The following is a 17,625-nucleotide window of genomic DNA, read 5'->3' as shown; positions in this document are numbered from 1 at the left end:
TCAGGAGCGATGAAAAGACAGTCTGGGGCTCAGAGGTAGTTCTGGTAGGAGCTTCCATGCCCTAGCATTGTGTCAGCCTGAATGCTCTCTCCTGGGGCTTCCTAGACCCCTGGGAGCCATGGCGTGCACAGAGCACACATGGAAGACACACTGTAGCCATTCTGTATCACTAACTCATAATCCTATATGTCATGCTCACATTCCACATGTGAGAGTCTTCAAACATTAAAATGACCAGTGACTGAATTCTGTGGTCTCTGAGTTTGAGAAGTAGGAAGAGCAGGGACACATGATAGAAGTGAAACCTGAAATGTTAGAATGATTGCATAAATACGTTTAAAAAATGCTGTCTGTTGACATTATTCTTCCAAAATGCACTTCTGCATTGGCAGGGGAAAGTGTCTAGGCAGTTGGTCTGGTGTTTTCCTTGTTCTATCAGGTTTTGATTGTATTTTGCTCCTTTTCAGCTCTGAGCTCCCAAGGTTAAGGTCAAGTTCCCAGAATTGTTTGCTACCAACATAATTGGTAAGGGCACTTGACGTTGGCATTGGTGACATTTAAGACTGAGTCAAAAAATTTCCCAGCATGTTTCTTCTTATAATAGCATAGTTCCAGTTCCTGGGAAAGCTATAAGTGTTCATGACTGGAGTTTAGCATCCTTTGTGGTGCTTAGAACTTACTGTCAAGTAGGCCAAGATGACAAAAGGAGATTTCTATCAGAGAAAAGTACATTTCATTTGAGTCAGAAGATATATAAAGCATCTAGTGAGAATTTGGTGCATATTCCCAGAATTGGTTTTCATGTAAATCTTTTCCTTCATATTGGCCATGACAAGATAGATATTTATATGTATCTAATGATCCCATTTTTCCCCCCTGAGCAAAGCCAGTAAAAAATTCTTTTAATTTTTGACTCCTTGGCCTCTCTTCTGGTCCACAGTCCTTTTTGTTTGTCTAGATAATAACTATGTCCACCCACAAGGTCTTCAAACCCGACCACAGTGGACAAAAAAAAAGAGTGTAAACAAAGCTCTTTTGAGAAAGATTTTCTCATGCTCGATCTACAACTTAAACTGGGAATTTATTTTCCACAAGTGTTCTCATGGGAAAACACTGTGAGCTGCTAATATTACTTATGGTATTCTAATATTTGGTAGTGGCATTATTGTGTTTTTGTTGACCGTTGGCATTTTTTAGTGTTTGAGAATTTCCTATGTGTATACAATATATTTGATCCATTTCATCCCCTCCAGTTCTACTTCTATCTTTCTACCACTGTTTCCTCCCGATTTCACATATTCTTTTTCTCTTTCTTTTAAACCCTCTGGTTCACTTAACGCTTTCAGTATGTGCAGGGGTCTAAGGCCATCTACTGGAGCACGGGCAACTTCTTGGGGGGCCACATCCCTAAAGAAAACAGAATCTCCCTCTCCCAACAACCATCAATTGCCAACACCCCTTCAGTTAGAGACGAGACTTTTGGAACACCTCCCTACTCCATGCTTGGGTTTTGTGTGGCTCGATCTTGGGCAGGCGTTGTACACACTGCCACAGCTATTGTGTGTTCATAGGTGCAGCTGACCTGTTGATTCTGGAAACTGCTGCTTCACCGTAGCCCTCTACTACTTCTTGCTCTCACAGACTTTCTGCCCCTTCTTGAGTAATGATCCCTGAACCTTGGGAGAAGTGGGTATGGCAGAGACATCTCATTTAGAGCTGAGCACACTGTGCTTTCTTCCTGTCTTCACATTGACCAGTTGTGGGGCTCTGTGTTAACTAAGGACAATATTTGTAACAATGCCATCACATGGAAAGTATGATTTCCACAAAGATACACTTCATATTAAGATAGTGACTCTTCGCCTAGCACTAGATTATTAATTTGTGAATGGTACTAATAAATAAGTTTCAAGAAACATTTGCACACATGTCCCAAAGTCACCACCACAGTTCAGCAGCAATCCTGTTTGTCACTTGCTGGGTAGGATTTTTTTTTTTTTTTAGACTCAGAGCAGAGAAATGATGATAAAGTCACCACTCTGAGTCCTAGAGTCATGCTTAATTTCAGTCAAACATGTAATGTAGAATGAAAATAATGTTTCCTTGTTTTTTAGACTTTGGAGATTTTAGCAACATAATCTGAGCCTGCAGCAGGAAGCATTGACAGCAGGAACTCAGAGCACACCGTACTGAAATATATTCCTGGCAAATCTAAGCGTGAGGTTTAGTGGGGTGCTGGCATTTGGAAAATCAGATGCAGTGAACCTAATTATGCAAAACAGTTACTTCCAATCTTATCATTCACCACAACTCTGTCTAAATCTGAAATTATTTAATTATCAACAAAGAGAAAGACCTCACCTGCCCTGATCCTTCCCTTCCTACGAAACCTGGTGCTTTTATTTACTTATTTTTGCAATAAAAATATAATGGCATCATATCCCCCTTTCCCTTCTCCCCTCCAGTCCTTCCAATGCAGCTTTTACCCCCTCTTAAAGAGCTCCGCACTCAGGCTATTGAAAGGTAATTTGCAATTAATTCCCAAGATGGCTGGTGAGTGTCAGTTTGGAGGCTGGGAGTGAACAGCCATTCCTCTAACAGACTGCAGTCCCCTTTGGTTCTAATGTGCATTCTCTGCTCACCAGCGATACATAGCACTCCTCCTTGTTGCCCTGACATGTTTCCTCCTGGCATTAGCTCTAAACCAGTTTCTCATTTCCTGTTATTCAGTGCAACCAATGTAAACGTATCTCCTCATGAGCCAGGCAGTGGTGGCGCACGCCTTTCTTTAATCTCAGCAGAGGCAGGTGCATCTCTGTGAATTTGAGGCCAGCCTGGTCTACAGAGCAAGTTCCAGGACAACTACCACTGTCTCAAAAAAAAAAAAAAAAAAAAAAAGAAACCCTGTCTGGAAAAAGTAAATAATGAAAAAAGGAACTTCTTTATGGTTCCCTGTTTTGTAGCATTGCTCCACAGTGACACCTTTCCCAGGCTATGTCAGGAATGTGTGTATAAGAATTCACAAATACTAGAAAGCCAAAACACTTATAGCCATCAAGTGTAAATAAGCCAATTCGTGGTAAGCATTTAGACATTGTCCAGGGGGAGGCAGACGAAATGCAAATCCTCCTCATTGGTTAGAGGAATAGGAGATGGGATGCAGAAACCTTGTCCTTAAATATCTGCTTCTCTCAGGGAGAAGGGTCCCTGTCCTTCCACTTTGGCTCATCCATTGTCCAGGGCAAAAACCTGCTGATGGCAACAATTTCTAGTTCAGTTTTCAGCAATACACATCCAGATGTCTTCGCTCCTGGAACGTATTCATTTTCTCACCATTTAGAATAATTTCTGTAGTGCTAAATCAAAATGATGCATGGAGTTTTCAGATGGTCTGTCTGTCTGATTCCTTGGATGAGGAGGCAGGCTACATTCATCAGGCTATGAGGAAAAAAATTGTTTCAGTGGTCCTGTTTGGTGTGGATTTAGTTGAGAAACCTCAACATCCATCCAGTAACATCAGCTTTGGGAGCAGAGCAAGGCAGCTGGATAGGGTGATAAGCTGATTAGCCTGGCTGGTGTGCACTGATGCCATTTGGTGTTATTCATTTGGTTTTTTTGTAGATTTCAATCATTACGCGCTTCCATTCAAATATTCTTGGATAAAACACTGTTTGGATATTGGCTGAGTCTTAATGTGCCCATGTTCATTTATTTCAGCTGGGTCCCGAGCCTCGTACAGCAGCCAGCATGGGCACCTGGGCCCTGAGCTGCGGGCCCTGCAGTCCCCAGAGCACCACATAGACCCCATCTATGAAGACCGTGTCTATCAGAAGCCCCCTATGAGGAGTCTCAGCCAGAGCCAGGGGGACCCTCTGCCGCCAGCACACACTGGCACCTTCCGCACGAGCACAGGTGTGTATTGGGGACACATTCAGGTCTGCCCACTGGGCATGGGGGATATGGACCTCCTTGGAAGCTAAATAATTGTTTCCAAATGAAAATAATGTGTGTGTGTGTGTGTGTGTGTGTGTGTGTGTGTGTGTGTGTGTGTGTGTACATACTCCCAGTCAAGCCTTATAACCTGCTTTTATCATCAGTATCTTTGATGATGATTGAAAGAGAGTAACTCTAGTTTAGCTACCTAGTTAAGAATGATGGAAATAGGAAGGGAATTGTAAAGTTACTTTATCAAGGAGAAAAACTAAACAAAACATGATTGATGTTTTCTGTGCCTTAGGTAGTTTATCTAATGAATATAAGTACTCCACAAAAGCAATCAGTACCCTTGTCATCAAATATAGATGCATTATTTTGGTAAGTCAGTTTTAATGATGTAGTCTACCTTTTAGCAAGCTTGGAGATCAAAATATTTGTTAAAAATGTGACATATTTTGAAAGATACACTTAAAATGTGTTTCGTACACACTAATAGACTAAACCATTCAGAATTGTTATTTAAATGTTGCAATTTGGTAATTACTGATAACTCAATTAACTGTGTAGCTCTCCAGTATTAAATATATATTTTTAATTGTATATAGCCACGGGAACCATGGAGAACAACAAGTGTTTCCTGTGACCTGTAGCTATTCCTAAAATAGTCTAAGGTTATGATTGTATTCCTAATGACGCTGACTCTAATGATAAATACAGAAAACTTAGACAGCTGTTGAGCCGAGCATTCATTGTACAACCTCACCCTTCCAGGTAAGCAGCAAAGATGCCTGGTTGGTTATCTGCCGGGGAAGCTTACCCCTTCCCTGCTGCACATGCTGAGAGCCATGGCTAAGGCGTGGGACAGCTGGGGTTCTGGTCCAGAGCTAAGCTGGGATCTCTGGAACCTCAGAGAATTGTGGCTTCTAGTGACCACTAAGTACAGTGCAGTGACTTTGTTAGACTACGTGTGATGCTGAATTACATGTTTTGAAGTTAAGGGAAGCTGCTGTCGTTGCTGATTATGGATATTTACATCTCAGTGTTCCACTGCATTGAAAGAGGAAAGGCTCAGTGTACTCCTTGTGACATCGTGAATGCCACTCAATATTAATAATAGATATTTAGACTTAGATAAGAAAGGACACTGATTTATCCTTGTCAGACCGTTCACACTCAGCCTGCTGTAGCTGCTGCTGTCTGGAGTTGGGCCACTTGAATATTTATTTATCTTTTTTGCCAATTATCAATTAGGATAATTTTATTTCCTTGTGAAAAAGGGGGTGACAACCTCAGTGACATTAGATGCCTAATTTGAATTAAAACAGACAACAAAAGAAGTTTATTGAGGCTCTGTTGTATATATGCTTTTAGGATTGTACTTTGTTAGTAAACTTCTGAAGGATTAGTCAAAAATTAGCTACAATAAAATACTGCCATGCACTTAGTTCACATTCCAAGCCATAGAAAATGTTCACACTTAAATAAAAGAAAGCTATTTCTATCAGCTACTTTTTTATTACTGTGATGGAATACCCAGCCCCCCCCCCCAAAAAAAACCAATTTAGAAAAGGATTCAGCTTATATTTGTAGAAGGGACACAGCCCACCATGACAGAGGAGGCAGGCCTGGTGGCAGGTAGCTGGCTGACAGCATTTCCACACACAGGAAGAAGAGAGCAAGAGCAGGAAGTAAGGTACAGCTACAAACTCTCAAAGCCCACACACTTGGCACACTGTCTCCAGCAAGGCTGTACATCCTAAAGGTCCCATAACCTCCCAGACACAACCAACTGGGAACCAAGCGTGCAAACCCATGAGCCTCATTTGGATCATACTCTGTTCTAGTCTCTAAGGCTTAGAAAGTCTAACCCAGTGACAGGCAGACAGTGGCCCACAGGCCAAGTCCAGCTTGCCACTTGTTTCAGTGGCAAACAAGAGCTCAGACTCATTATTGGGTGTTTAAATTACTGGAAGAAAGAAGTTAAGAGGTGAGTATTGTTTTCTGATACATGGCAGTGACATGAAATTTAAAATTTTAGTGTCCATGGGTTAAAGCTTTGGATCACACCCTCACCCTTACCTTTAAGTGTCCCTACATCTGCCTTGGGACTGCGGAGGGAGCAGTATGAGGCTGTGACAGACACCGTACAGTTCATAGAACCTGGCCTTTTGCAGAAAGTTTACAAGCCTATTCCCCAGCACCAATGGAGAAACTTTTTTTTTTTTCCTGAGACAAGGTTTCTCTGTGTAGCTTTGTACCTTTCCTGGAACTTACTCTGTAGCCCAAGCTGGCCTCAAAATCAAAGAGATCTGCCTGCCTCTGCCTCCCGAGTGCAGGGATTAAAGGCATGCGCGTCACCACTGCCCGGTGGAGAAACATCTTGAGCAAAGGAATGCTATGCTTTTCTTCTTTTTTTTTTGAGGGCAACCAACAGTCTCCTCAAAATGCTTCAGAAAGTCTATTGTAATAACAACCATGACAGAGACCTGGCAGGATGTGGGAGTCAGAGGTTTGACACCGTGTGCCAGCTGGCACAGTGGAACTTGACATAGTTTTGAGCAAGTGTGATGACTCACACAGTGTTGTGATTATTGCTAAAGGCACATAGGAAGGAGATAGAGGAAGTGAAGCTGTTGTGTTTGTTTGTTTGGCTTTTTGGGGGGAGCTTGCCACCCACCTCCCAAATAAATCATACGCGGAGGCTTATTCTTAATTATGAATGCCCTGCCTTAGCTTGGCTTAGTTTCTAGTCAGCTTTCCCTTCACTTTAAATTATCCTGACTACCTTTTGCCCCTGGACTTTTCCCGTTCTCTTTCTTCTGTAAATCTTACTCTTACTCCGTGGCTTGCTGTGTAGCTGGGTGGCTGCCCCCTGGTGTCCCCTTCTGTCTCTGGCTGCTAGCTCTCCTCCCAGATTTCTCCTTCTGTATATACTCTGCTTGCCAGCCCCACCTTGCCTTCTTCTGCCTTGCCATTGGCTGTTCAGTTCTTTGTTAGAATCTGGTGTTTTACTCAGGCGTAGTAACAGCTTCACAGAATAAAACAAATGCAACATGAGCAAAAGTAACACAGCTTAAAATAATCTACCTGATCTCCCCCTTTTTGTCTAAATAAAAATGAAATTTTTTAACTTTAACATAGTAAGACTATATACAATTAACAATTATTAACATAGTAAGACTATATACAATTAACAATTATCAAGTAAGGATTACATTCACAATATTCTGTCCATTTGTAGTTACCATATTAAGAGAAAAAATACATTATCTATCCTATCTTTTTTTTTTTTTTTTTTCTTTTGGTTTTTCAAGACAGGGTTTCTCTGTGTAGCTTTGCGCCTTTCCTGGGACTCACTTGGTAGTCCAGGCTGGCCTCAAACTCACAGAGATCCGCCTGCCTCTGCCTCGCGAGTGCTGGGATTAAAGGCGTGCGCCACCACCGCCCAGCTATCTATCCTATCTTAATGAATCCAAAATTTTACACCTAATTTACTTTCTAAGATAACTAAGGAAAACTGCAACTGTAACTATTTAGTCTTCAACTACATCAAAGACCCAGAAGGATGTAATATTATCAAACTACAGAGACATCTGGCTGCCTAGACAGTCACCCAAAGTTGCTCTGCAGTGTTGGGGCGTCCATCATCAGCCTACAGGCCTAGAGTATCTGGCAGACTTTTCTATGAAGCAGGAATTTTGGACAGCCCTGCCTTGATTTCGCAAAGTTTGTCAGTTTCCTGTGTGTCCTACAGAATATCTGACAGACTCTTCCATGAAGCAGGAATTTTGAAGGATTGTCTTGCCTTGTTTTAGCAAAGTTCAACAGTCTTTTCCCTGTGTGTCCTGCATATCCAGTCTGCACAGCACATTGTCAGTAGTCAAAGGCAAGAGCAGTTTCTTTGCCCAGTGGCTAACCTTGCCACAATGAAAGCAAACTCCATAAGGAGTTTCTTCAATGCCCAAAATCTTCTCTGAAGTAAATTGGTGGTACGAGGAGCAGATGTGTCTCATTGTCATGAAAAATCCTAAGTTAACAAAACATTTTAAATGTCATATTCTGTAGGTTTTTGAAAAGTTTAAAGACCATCTATCTAGAATATATCTCTATATGATCTGCAAAGTATACCTAATATATCTACAAATTTGATTATTATAAATAACTAACCACTAACCTGTTTCCAGATTATTCTATATAGTTTATAATAGCTTTCAAAATCTAGAACTTTACCTTACATTTTTAAATGAACTGCATAACTACAATATCTTAAATGAGAATAGAAACATACATATAATATGTTGTAACAAAAACAACCTTAACTTTTTATCAGTATACAAAGTCCTTTAAGAAAGAGTAGAAATATATATACAGTGTAACAAAAATAACTTTAAATTTATATCAATATACTATATTACCCTAAATGATAACAAACATCCATAACCAACCAAATAACCAAAAACCGCTCACACCCCCACCTCTTGGGAATGTGGGCATAGTTTTCTCCATACTTCCTCTTGCTGTCTGTGAAGTATCTTTAGGGTCCCAAAGAGGAAATTCTGAGATAATGACCAAGTCCTGGGAAGACCAGCAGTAACCTTTGCTAATAGATATCACCTGTCAACTTTCAGGAGGTCTTGCCTGATCAAATCTGATCCATTTTCACCCTGAAGCAATCCACAGCTTCTCATCTCCTGTGGGAACAAAACTCTAAAACATTTTTGATTTCTATTTGACAAATACATTTTTTGACTTTTCAAAAGTTAAGGCATTCCTAACATATATAGACTGATTTATTTCAACAGTCCCTCTTTCAATCCCATGTCTCTTAGCAGCTGTTGTTTGCTTATGACTATTCAAAAAATTCAAAATCAACACAACATACAGGATCCAAACTCCCCATGTACTTCCCATCTCTACGTGGCTTATATTTTATTATTGTACTTCTCTCTTTAAAGACTTTATTTTTTTAAAAAAAAACATTTCTTTCTATGACTGTCCATACCCTTTTTCTTTCTTTCTTAAGCTTATGCACATTGTAAAACACACTGGAACCTGTTTAGAGGTTTTTCCATCTGGATCTCTTCTACTGTATATCTCTTAGCCTTTTTTGACTGCACAAGCAAACTTTTAAACAGATGAGGTACACCTGGATTCTCCATGCACGTGGCTCTCCGCTGGCTCAGCCCACTTCCCAGGTCGTGCAAGCCAAGCATGAAACTCAGTACCAGTTGGAGGTTTGTTTGACCAGGGACTGCATTCACCTTCCTAAAGCTCTAGAATGCCAATGCTTGCTCTGCGGCCAGCATTTTTACTTAGTTTTTTAATTCCTACTTAACATACTAGCTACTCAAGGGCTCAGTGACCTGCAGAAACTGTCCGGCTGAAACTTTAAAGGAGCCTTATCGCCCCCTTTTTTTTTTGTTGTTGTTGTTGTTGTTCAGCTTTCTCAGGTTCTAGATGGATATACTAGCTGCAAGTTGGGCACCAGAGTGTTGTTTATTTTTTGGCTCTTTGTTGGGGGGGGGAGGGCAGCCAGCCAGCTCCCAGATAAATCACACATGAAGGCTTATTCTTATTTATGAAGGCCCAGCCTTGACTTGGTTTAGTTTCTACCCAGCTTTTCCTTAAATTTAAATTATCCCAACTACCTTTGGCCTCTGGGCTTTTTCCATTCTCTTATGTCCATAACTTACTCTGTGGCTTGCTGTGTAGCTGAGTGGCTGGCCCCTGGAGTCCTCCTCCTTCTCTAGCTCCTAGCTCTCCTCTCCCAGATTTCTCCTTCTATCTACCTGCCAGTCCTGCCCATCCTCTCTCCTGCCTCGCTATTGGCTGTTCAGCTCTTTATTAGACCATCAGGTGTTTTACACAGGCACAGTAACACAGCTTCACAGAGTTAAACAAATGCAACATAAACAAAAGTAACACACCTTAAAATAAGATTTTCCTACATGAAGCCACAAGCCTCAAGACACAAGCTCCCAACCCGCCCTGCTCAGGAGGCCTTGTGCCTGCATCTGGCCTGCTTCATGCCCTCACACTTACCTAGACCCAGGACCCACTCCTTTACAGACTGAATTGTTAAGATGATGCCTTTAGTACACACACACACACACACACACACACACACACACACACACACATACATACATATTTTACTCATATATAAGAGGCATGTAAAATAATATTAATTGTATCTAGTATAACATATACCTAAAAATGGAAATTATTAAAAAATCAAAGGCTACAAATAATTACAAAACAGCTATCAGGAAATACTCTAAGATTGCTTCTTTGTATCCATGGCCATTTTATTCACATCCCCAGTGTTGCGCACACTCTGTGACTGCAGACCACTGAAACTGAGCTAAGTGATTTCCGGGGCAAAAATAAATACCCTTACCCCCTAGGAGAAGGGGTCACATTCTAATGAGGCCCTTAGGTTTGAGGTACCCCGTTCACCGTTCTTAGCGCAGATTGATGGCTGATGTGACATGAGCAAACAGCCGTATCTTCCTGCCTTTCAGTGACAGGGAACCAACCAGCTGTATCTCATTCAGTCCTGTCCCCCAAACAATTCAGACCATACTGCAGCCGAACAGAAAGCTGATCTCCCTTTCTCACTGCACCCAATCTTGGAAACAGATGAGGGAAAAGCATATCAAGGATTAGGGAATGAGTAGCTGGTACCAAGGGTGAGGTCTTAAGAAGAAAAGCAAGTTGCACGTAGATACTCTCAGGGACAGTCTTCAGTGCATTTAATATATTTACTAATCCTGAGGCTGGGGTCCATTTCGATGCTCATTCTGTACATCATAAAGCAGACATGGAGGGGTCGCGTCCAAAGTCACCGAGGTTGTTTGGAGCCACTCTTCGAAGTGACACGTCTGGGCTGTCTTGTCCTAGTCCCTGCACTTATTTGGCCCCATGTTCACAAACACCTTTTGAAAGCTAAACAGATTCACTTGTTTCCGATGGAGTTTCATGGCTTTGGACGATCTGTTATTAAGAATCTGCTAAGATCTACTGCTTACTGGATACAGTGGCTTGTCTTTGAGCACATTTCATCTTACATAGTTTCCTAAACATAGAAGTTGACTAACAAAGACTAACAAAGGTTGGGAATGCCTGAAAGGTCAGTGCCATGGATCTGTTTTCAACTAGCTTAGTCTCCTAAGCATTGTACTAACTCCATGGCAACTGTCTCCCCATCCTTCCCTCTTACATACTAAGCCTATGTCTGGGCCACCTTGATGCTTGACTACAGCTATACTGAATAATAAGCCACTCTTGAGCAGAGAGATCTGGACAAAACAAACAAACAAAAACAAAAATAACACCTGTAGATGTTAAAGGAGAAGTGTGTTGAGACCACAAATTTCTCCATCACAAGGAATATCCCAGGAGTTTCTCCATGTGCTCACTCATCACTATCACTTTTCTTTCCAACCTCCTTTCTCTCTTTCCTTCCTTCTTGGCTTCCAGATATAAACCACCCATGTCTGTTACTTTTATATGGGGACTAAGTCTCAGATGCCAGCTTAGACATTGCCACCTTTCTACTTTTGTGTATTCAGAAAGTCCTATGAACTCCTGAGCTGTGCATGGGCTGCCTAACTCTCATGTGATCGACCCCATGAACATGTGTTAGAAATATTTAGTTTCATGCCAGAGCATCAAGAAGCCTAATTCACCGAGCAGCGGTGGCACACGAATTTAATCCCAGCACTCAGGAGGTAGAGGCAGGTGTGGATCTCTGTGAGTTCAAGGCCAGCCTGGTCTACAGAGTGAGATCTAGGATGGGCACCAAAACTACACAGAGAAACCTTGTTTTGAAAAGCAAACAAACAAAAAAACCAAAAAACAAAACAAAAACAAAGCAAAAAGCCTAAGTCTCCCTCTTCACTATGGGCTTGTGGATGGTAAAACACACAAACAGTGTGTTTCACAGTATTTTTCACATAGGAATTATTGGACTCTACAGAGCTAAGCAGATGCACAATCCATTAAAGCCATACCGGAGGACATGGTCTCCACCACTCCCTATTGAAGACTCGGCTCCAGACACCGCCTTGCCCAGGCACACCAGGCCACTGCAGGGCAGAGCCTGCTCCCTCTTTCTTCCAACCCACCCTAGCAGAATGATGCAGGCTCTAAGGATGACCTTGGAAGCCTCACTGGTCCTGGATGTGTCATCAGTAGAGATATTTGAAGAAAGTCTCTCTGTCCCCTTGCCTGAAGACAGCAGTGATAGGCAGAAATCAGCACAGTAATCCAGGAATGCAGCAACCTAAAAGAAACAAGGATGACTTTCTGAATCGGCAGTGGCTCTTAGTCAGCTAGGCTGCCAGAGAGTGTCTCATCACCAAACATGGGAACTCTTCCCTTCTTTGAGGACCTGTCAATGTGGGCAATGAGATGAAAGGGAAAGAGTTCTATGCCGGCAGGTGACTAAGTTAGCCTTGTCCTTGAAGATCCATGATAATTCCACAAACATAGCTCTCGTCTTACTTACATCACATCAGTAGACAGAGCAGTGTTGAAAATAGACGAAGCGAAAAATGATGTGTCAACTGAGCAGTGAATATGATATCATTTATAATTTTCACATAAGGGCTTAACAGCACCAGAGGTTGGAACTTAAGAACAATTAAGATGTCAGCAGAAGATATACCTCTGTGGATCAGTAATTAGAGGTTAGCAGCTTGTGCCCTCTGTTCTAGACATTGTCTATCAATTCAAATGGTTAGAAAGCTCTAGAATTTATTTGTACGGCCATTCCAGTTCTTGGCCATGTTTCAGATTTGTAGACAAGTGAATTGATCAAGATCAGAGCACAGCATACATTTCAAGTAGAAATGTTTATTTATACAATAAAAATGATCACAACAGCTGTAGCCCCAAGTCTACCAGACCCCAGGCTGTGTCCTTGACTCAGGTTTTCAGCTAGCTCAGAAACTTTGCTTGGGTAGTTAACTTTCCACAGTATTTCTTCTTTAATTTCTTGTTCACCAGGTAGACATTTGTATACATATAGAGGATAATAGGCCTCTAAATCATAAGAACGTACTTGACGGAAAATCATTTAGTACTGAAGATAGAGGAACATCTTAATTCTGTTCTGCAACCATCTGGTTTTTACAAGCAGCTCTGTCTCCATATATGAGCCTCCTATAAAGCCAATTATTGAATGGCTGTCCCTAACTTTCTAGAGATGGGCAACCAGGATATCTGCTCATGTTCTCTCTGCAGTCTCTCTCCCTGCTTTCTCCCTCTTATCTTTTATTAGGTTTGCTCAGCCCCCTTATGTCACCTTAGGTAATAGAAGTGACTCCACCATGGATAATGTTAACATTTCCCCATTCAACTACGCCATTTTCATCTTCATGGAAAATGCTATGCAAAATATTCATCCAGGCCCATTCAGTTTTCACTTGAAAGCAATTTTAGCACAGTTCTTTCAAAGAAAACAGATACTGATGAATATTTAAGTAGAGCAGATAATAAGATAAAATCATAAAGATTTATTCAGATGTGATATATATACATATATATCACCTTGCATTTTAATTTTCTTTGGATTTTCTGCAAAATACATTATCTTTCAAAGCACATGGGCTATATTTTCTGGACATATTCTAATATCTAGTGTCCAGGAGATCATATGGGATTAAACAAGCAGGGAAGGGTCAGTCAGCCTGGGATTTGTTCCAAATTCTACCTGTTCTGTCCTCCATCTTCTCTGCTGTGAAATGAAGAGGTAGCATCAAGAAATCTTAGAATCCACACAGGTTGTTATTAGCCCTAAATGTGGCAGTATGCATTGGCTCTTCACATGGTGTCTGCACAAAAGGAAACTCTGCATGAGGATAGTCTTGTTATTATTCTTTCCTCATTTCTAGTCAGGGAGACATAACACATGGCTATGTTATCATCCATCGGTAGCTCCAGCACATACTCTGTACATGAGAAGAAATATAAATGTGTAGCATGAAACATACAAATAAAATTATATGGAAGAATAGATATGTAAGGCTAAGTATGGATTCATTAAATATCCAATGTGTCCATTGACTTGTTCATATTTTAATTTTTAGAACAAATTCTACAAACTTACCAAATTCTACTGTATATAGCTGTACCTGGACTGTTAATCAAGAGTGGCCATTCCTAAATATTGTAAAAGATCCTAGTAATATTTTTTACATTAATCCATATTTTAAGTACCTGGTTAAAAAAAAAAAAAAAAACTTCTTAAGAATTCTTAGACCTGGACTTGGAGAGATAGTTCAGTGGTTAAGAGCACTTGCTGCTCTTGAAGAGGACCTAGGTTTGATTTCCAGCACCCACCTCGCAGCTCACAGCCATCTGTAACTCAAGTTCCAGGGGATTCACCACTTCCTCTGGGCACCAGGCATACATGTGATGCACAGCTATACGTGCAGACAAAACATTCAGACATATAAAATGTCTAAAACACATAGCAATGCCTAAAACAGTGTTTGTAAATCTCTCTGCTGTATAAAAAGAACAAAACTGATCACTGCTTAAAATATGATTTTGTCCCCTTTTCTCTTCATACCTGTGTTATATTCATCCATGATGACCATGTTTGTGGCATTCCTACATCCGATTTCACATTTTGGGGACATTTATCCTCTGTTTCCAGTAAAAGCAGTGAAAACATCCTGAACGTTAGTGATAAGAATTCCACCAGGAGTGTAACCATGTTGAAAATACTTCTTTCAAAAACAATAATGACATTTGAAGCTGTAATACCATGTTGTATTTATTCTTGAATAGCTATCCATTGACTATAGCCCAGTTCAGATTGTGTTAAGTGCAGGAACTGGGAAGACACAATTCACCTTTGCTGAGAGCATGCCAGATTGAGAGCCAAAAAGTTTTTATTCCTGCAGTAATGGACTTGAGAGCTCTTGGCCCCACCATCACTCATTGTCTGATTAGAGGCAGCATTCCTTAATTACCTTCTTATGTATTTCTTATATATTAAATTATCTAGACAATACGTGCTGTGTTTTCATATTTATCTGTATATACAAATATATATAGAAACACGATGAAAGGAAAAGTATCAGCTCCGGACCCCAAGACCAAGCTTTCAACACAAAGGAGATTTATTTGCCCCAGAGGGACAGAGGTCAGGGAATAAGAGACAAAGGCAGGAGATAGAGGACAAGGGAGATGGGGTAGGAAACAAGGGAAAGTGGGCAAGGTATTTGTCTCATAAGAGGGACAGAGTACCACCTCTGGATAGAGAGGAGACAGGTGTGACACACAGGAAAATAGCAGTTTATAGGGGTGTTAGGATGAGGTGTTTAATTTTAATCGAGTATGTTAATTAGGTGAACTAAAGTGGGCTTTAGATTGCTGGACTTCAATACTTTCATAGCTGGACCTTGGTAGTCAGCCTCAGGAGGAAGAAATGGCCAAATAAGGTGGCTACCTTTAAGAATGTAATCTAATGGTTTTTAGCAAGGCTGAGGGAATGGGAGAGAAGGGCCAGGCCTTCCAGAGCCACACTCAGCACAGTGGAGCTAGCCAGTCCCTTCACACAAGGCTGGAGAAATAGCTCCGGCAGCTAAGAACCTGGGATGCTCGTTCAGGGGTCCTCAGTTCACTTACCTGCACTCACATAGTGGCTTGCAAACATTTGTGACCCCAGTTCCATGGGGTCTGAGGTCCTCTTCTGGTCTCTGCAGACACCAAGCACCCACTCGCACAGACATGTATGGAGTCAAAACATCTATACATGTAAAAGAAGATGAAAAATAGATACATATATAAAATGAAGAGTAAAAAATGTACAAAAAGAATATTGCTTTTCTTACTCTTTGTTGGATTCCACTTACTGTTCCTCACAATGATTTCTTATCAAGTGCCAGGTTCCTGGATTTTATTCTCTTCTTGTTTTTCCCTTTTCAGTAAACAATGCTTGTAACCATCATTCATAGAGCAGTGCTTGGCTTTATTAACAAGGATACATTGTCCCTCTTCCAAATATAGCACACAAGGCATCTCTCTGTTTTGCCTTGACAAACTAAGGTTTTATTTGTGTAGCTTTCAGAAAACAAACATAATTTCAGCAACGGCATGGATGTCTGTCAAAGTGTCAACTCCACTGCAGAAGAGGCCACTTATTAGATCTCCCTGGAGAGGCTAGCGGCACAGTTCATTGAGTTCTAAGAGCTCATGGGAAGAGAAAGGGCTGTTTACAGAGGAGGTGAGAGGAAAGGATCACGTTTGCAGAGCTGATGAAGCCCCAACCCCGCCAAATGTTTGCCAGGAGGACATTTGGTTGGGTGGAGTAAGCTGCAAGGTCAATGGAGCTCTGGAACTCATACAGGAGAAAAATGTTTAATAGCAGAGATTAAGGGGAAGGTGTATTAAATGAAAGACTTCTCATAGAGGAATGGCAGTTGTTTATCCATGTTAACAGACTTGATTTGTATAAGATATACCAAGAGCTAAAGAGCTCAGCAAGTCAGAGGGCTGTACTGAGCCCCGACTCTTACAGTGCCTTCCTCACTGTCGTCCATACAATCCTATGAAATAGCAGTGGTGACACTGATATTTTTCTAAATCAAGGTTTTTGCTATGTAGCCCAGAATGTCTTCCCAGAGTAGATCAGCGTGGGCTTGAACTCACAATCCTCCTGCCTCAGCCTTCTGAGTGCTAAGGATAGAGATGGCCATCGCTATCCCCAGTCAGTTTCAGACTTTCTCATGCTACCCTAACTACCCATTCATGCAATGTTTTCTGTGTACCAGATACCTAAAACAAACAGATTCCATGATCCCAGGGGATAGCTTTACCCTAAATATAAGGAATTCCATCTTTGCATTGCTGGGGCTCTGGCTTCTTACCTCTGTGGTCGCAGGGTCTCCACTTTACCGAGCTGTCGTTGCCCTCTTTGTATGGTAGATACTTTATTCTCATGGCTGGGGCATTTTAATTTAACAGCATAAATTTGAACCGTGATTTTCTATCTTGAAATTCTCAAAAACTGCCTTTCTCACTGGACCTACACAGAGATTTAAGTATTTATCAATGTCTGACCGGGTAGCTCAGCAGGTAAAATGCTTGCTCTCCAGCTTGATCATTCCCCAGTATCCCATTGAAAAAAAGCTAGTTGTGGAGTTGTCTATCTGCTGTCTGAGCACTAGGGAGTCTGAGAAAGAGGGATCCCCAGAAGCTTAGTAACCAGACAACCTAGCTGAATCAGTGAGCACTACATCCCTGTCAAAAAAATGGAAAGCAAAAGTGCCCCTTCCTGAAGGAAGACACTGAAGGTTGACCTCTGGGCTTCTCATGCATGTCTGCTAACATGCTCACCTCCCCAGGCTGTATCTGCATGCATGCATGCATGCATATGTACATGTAAACATGTTCACACACAAACTCTCCATCTCTCCCTCTCTTCACCCCCCCCCATGATAATGGATGATACTTTTGAAGAGCAAATTCATCAAAGTCAAAATTATTGTGATTTAAAAAAAGTAACTTTTAGAAAGTTGCTCATCCATCTAAAATTTTATAGCCCACATCCTCATAGCCTAACGTAGTTACATCGGCGGCAAGACAGAGTCAAGATGCTTTAAAATGAAGACTCTTCCGGGCACTCTTACCTTTTGTCTTCTGCAAGTGAAACAAGTCAGGTTTTTGAAATAT

General features: G+C 41.3%; 1 protein-coding gene across 6 annotated transcripts in view; it reads left to right on the top strand.

Moving 5' to 3' along the window:
- Ctnnd2 (catenin delta 2) overlaps positions 1-17,625 on the top strand; it is an 881,165-nt gene that overhangs the window by 494,674 nt on the left and 368,866 nt on the right. For all 6 annotated transcript variants that reach the window (XM_076551692.1, XM_076551693.1, XM_076551694.1 and 3 more), the window contains one exon: positions 3,718-3,912. In XM_076551692.1, coding sequence (XP_076407807.1) covers positions 3,718-3,912 — 195 coding nt within the window. The remainder of the gene's footprint in view (positions 1-3,717; positions 3,913-17,625) is intronic.

Source organism: Peromyscus maniculatus, chromosome 15, assembly GCF_049852395.1.
Source record: "Peromyscus maniculatus bairdii isolate BWxNUB_F1_BW_parent chromosome 15, HU_Pman_BW_mat_3.1, whole genome shotgun sequence".
NCBI classification, from domain to species: domain Eukaryota; kingdom Metazoa; phylum Chordata; class Mammalia; order Rodentia; family Cricetidae; genus Peromyscus; species Peromyscus maniculatus.
This window is presented reverse-complemented; position numbering and strand designations above follow the sequence as displayed.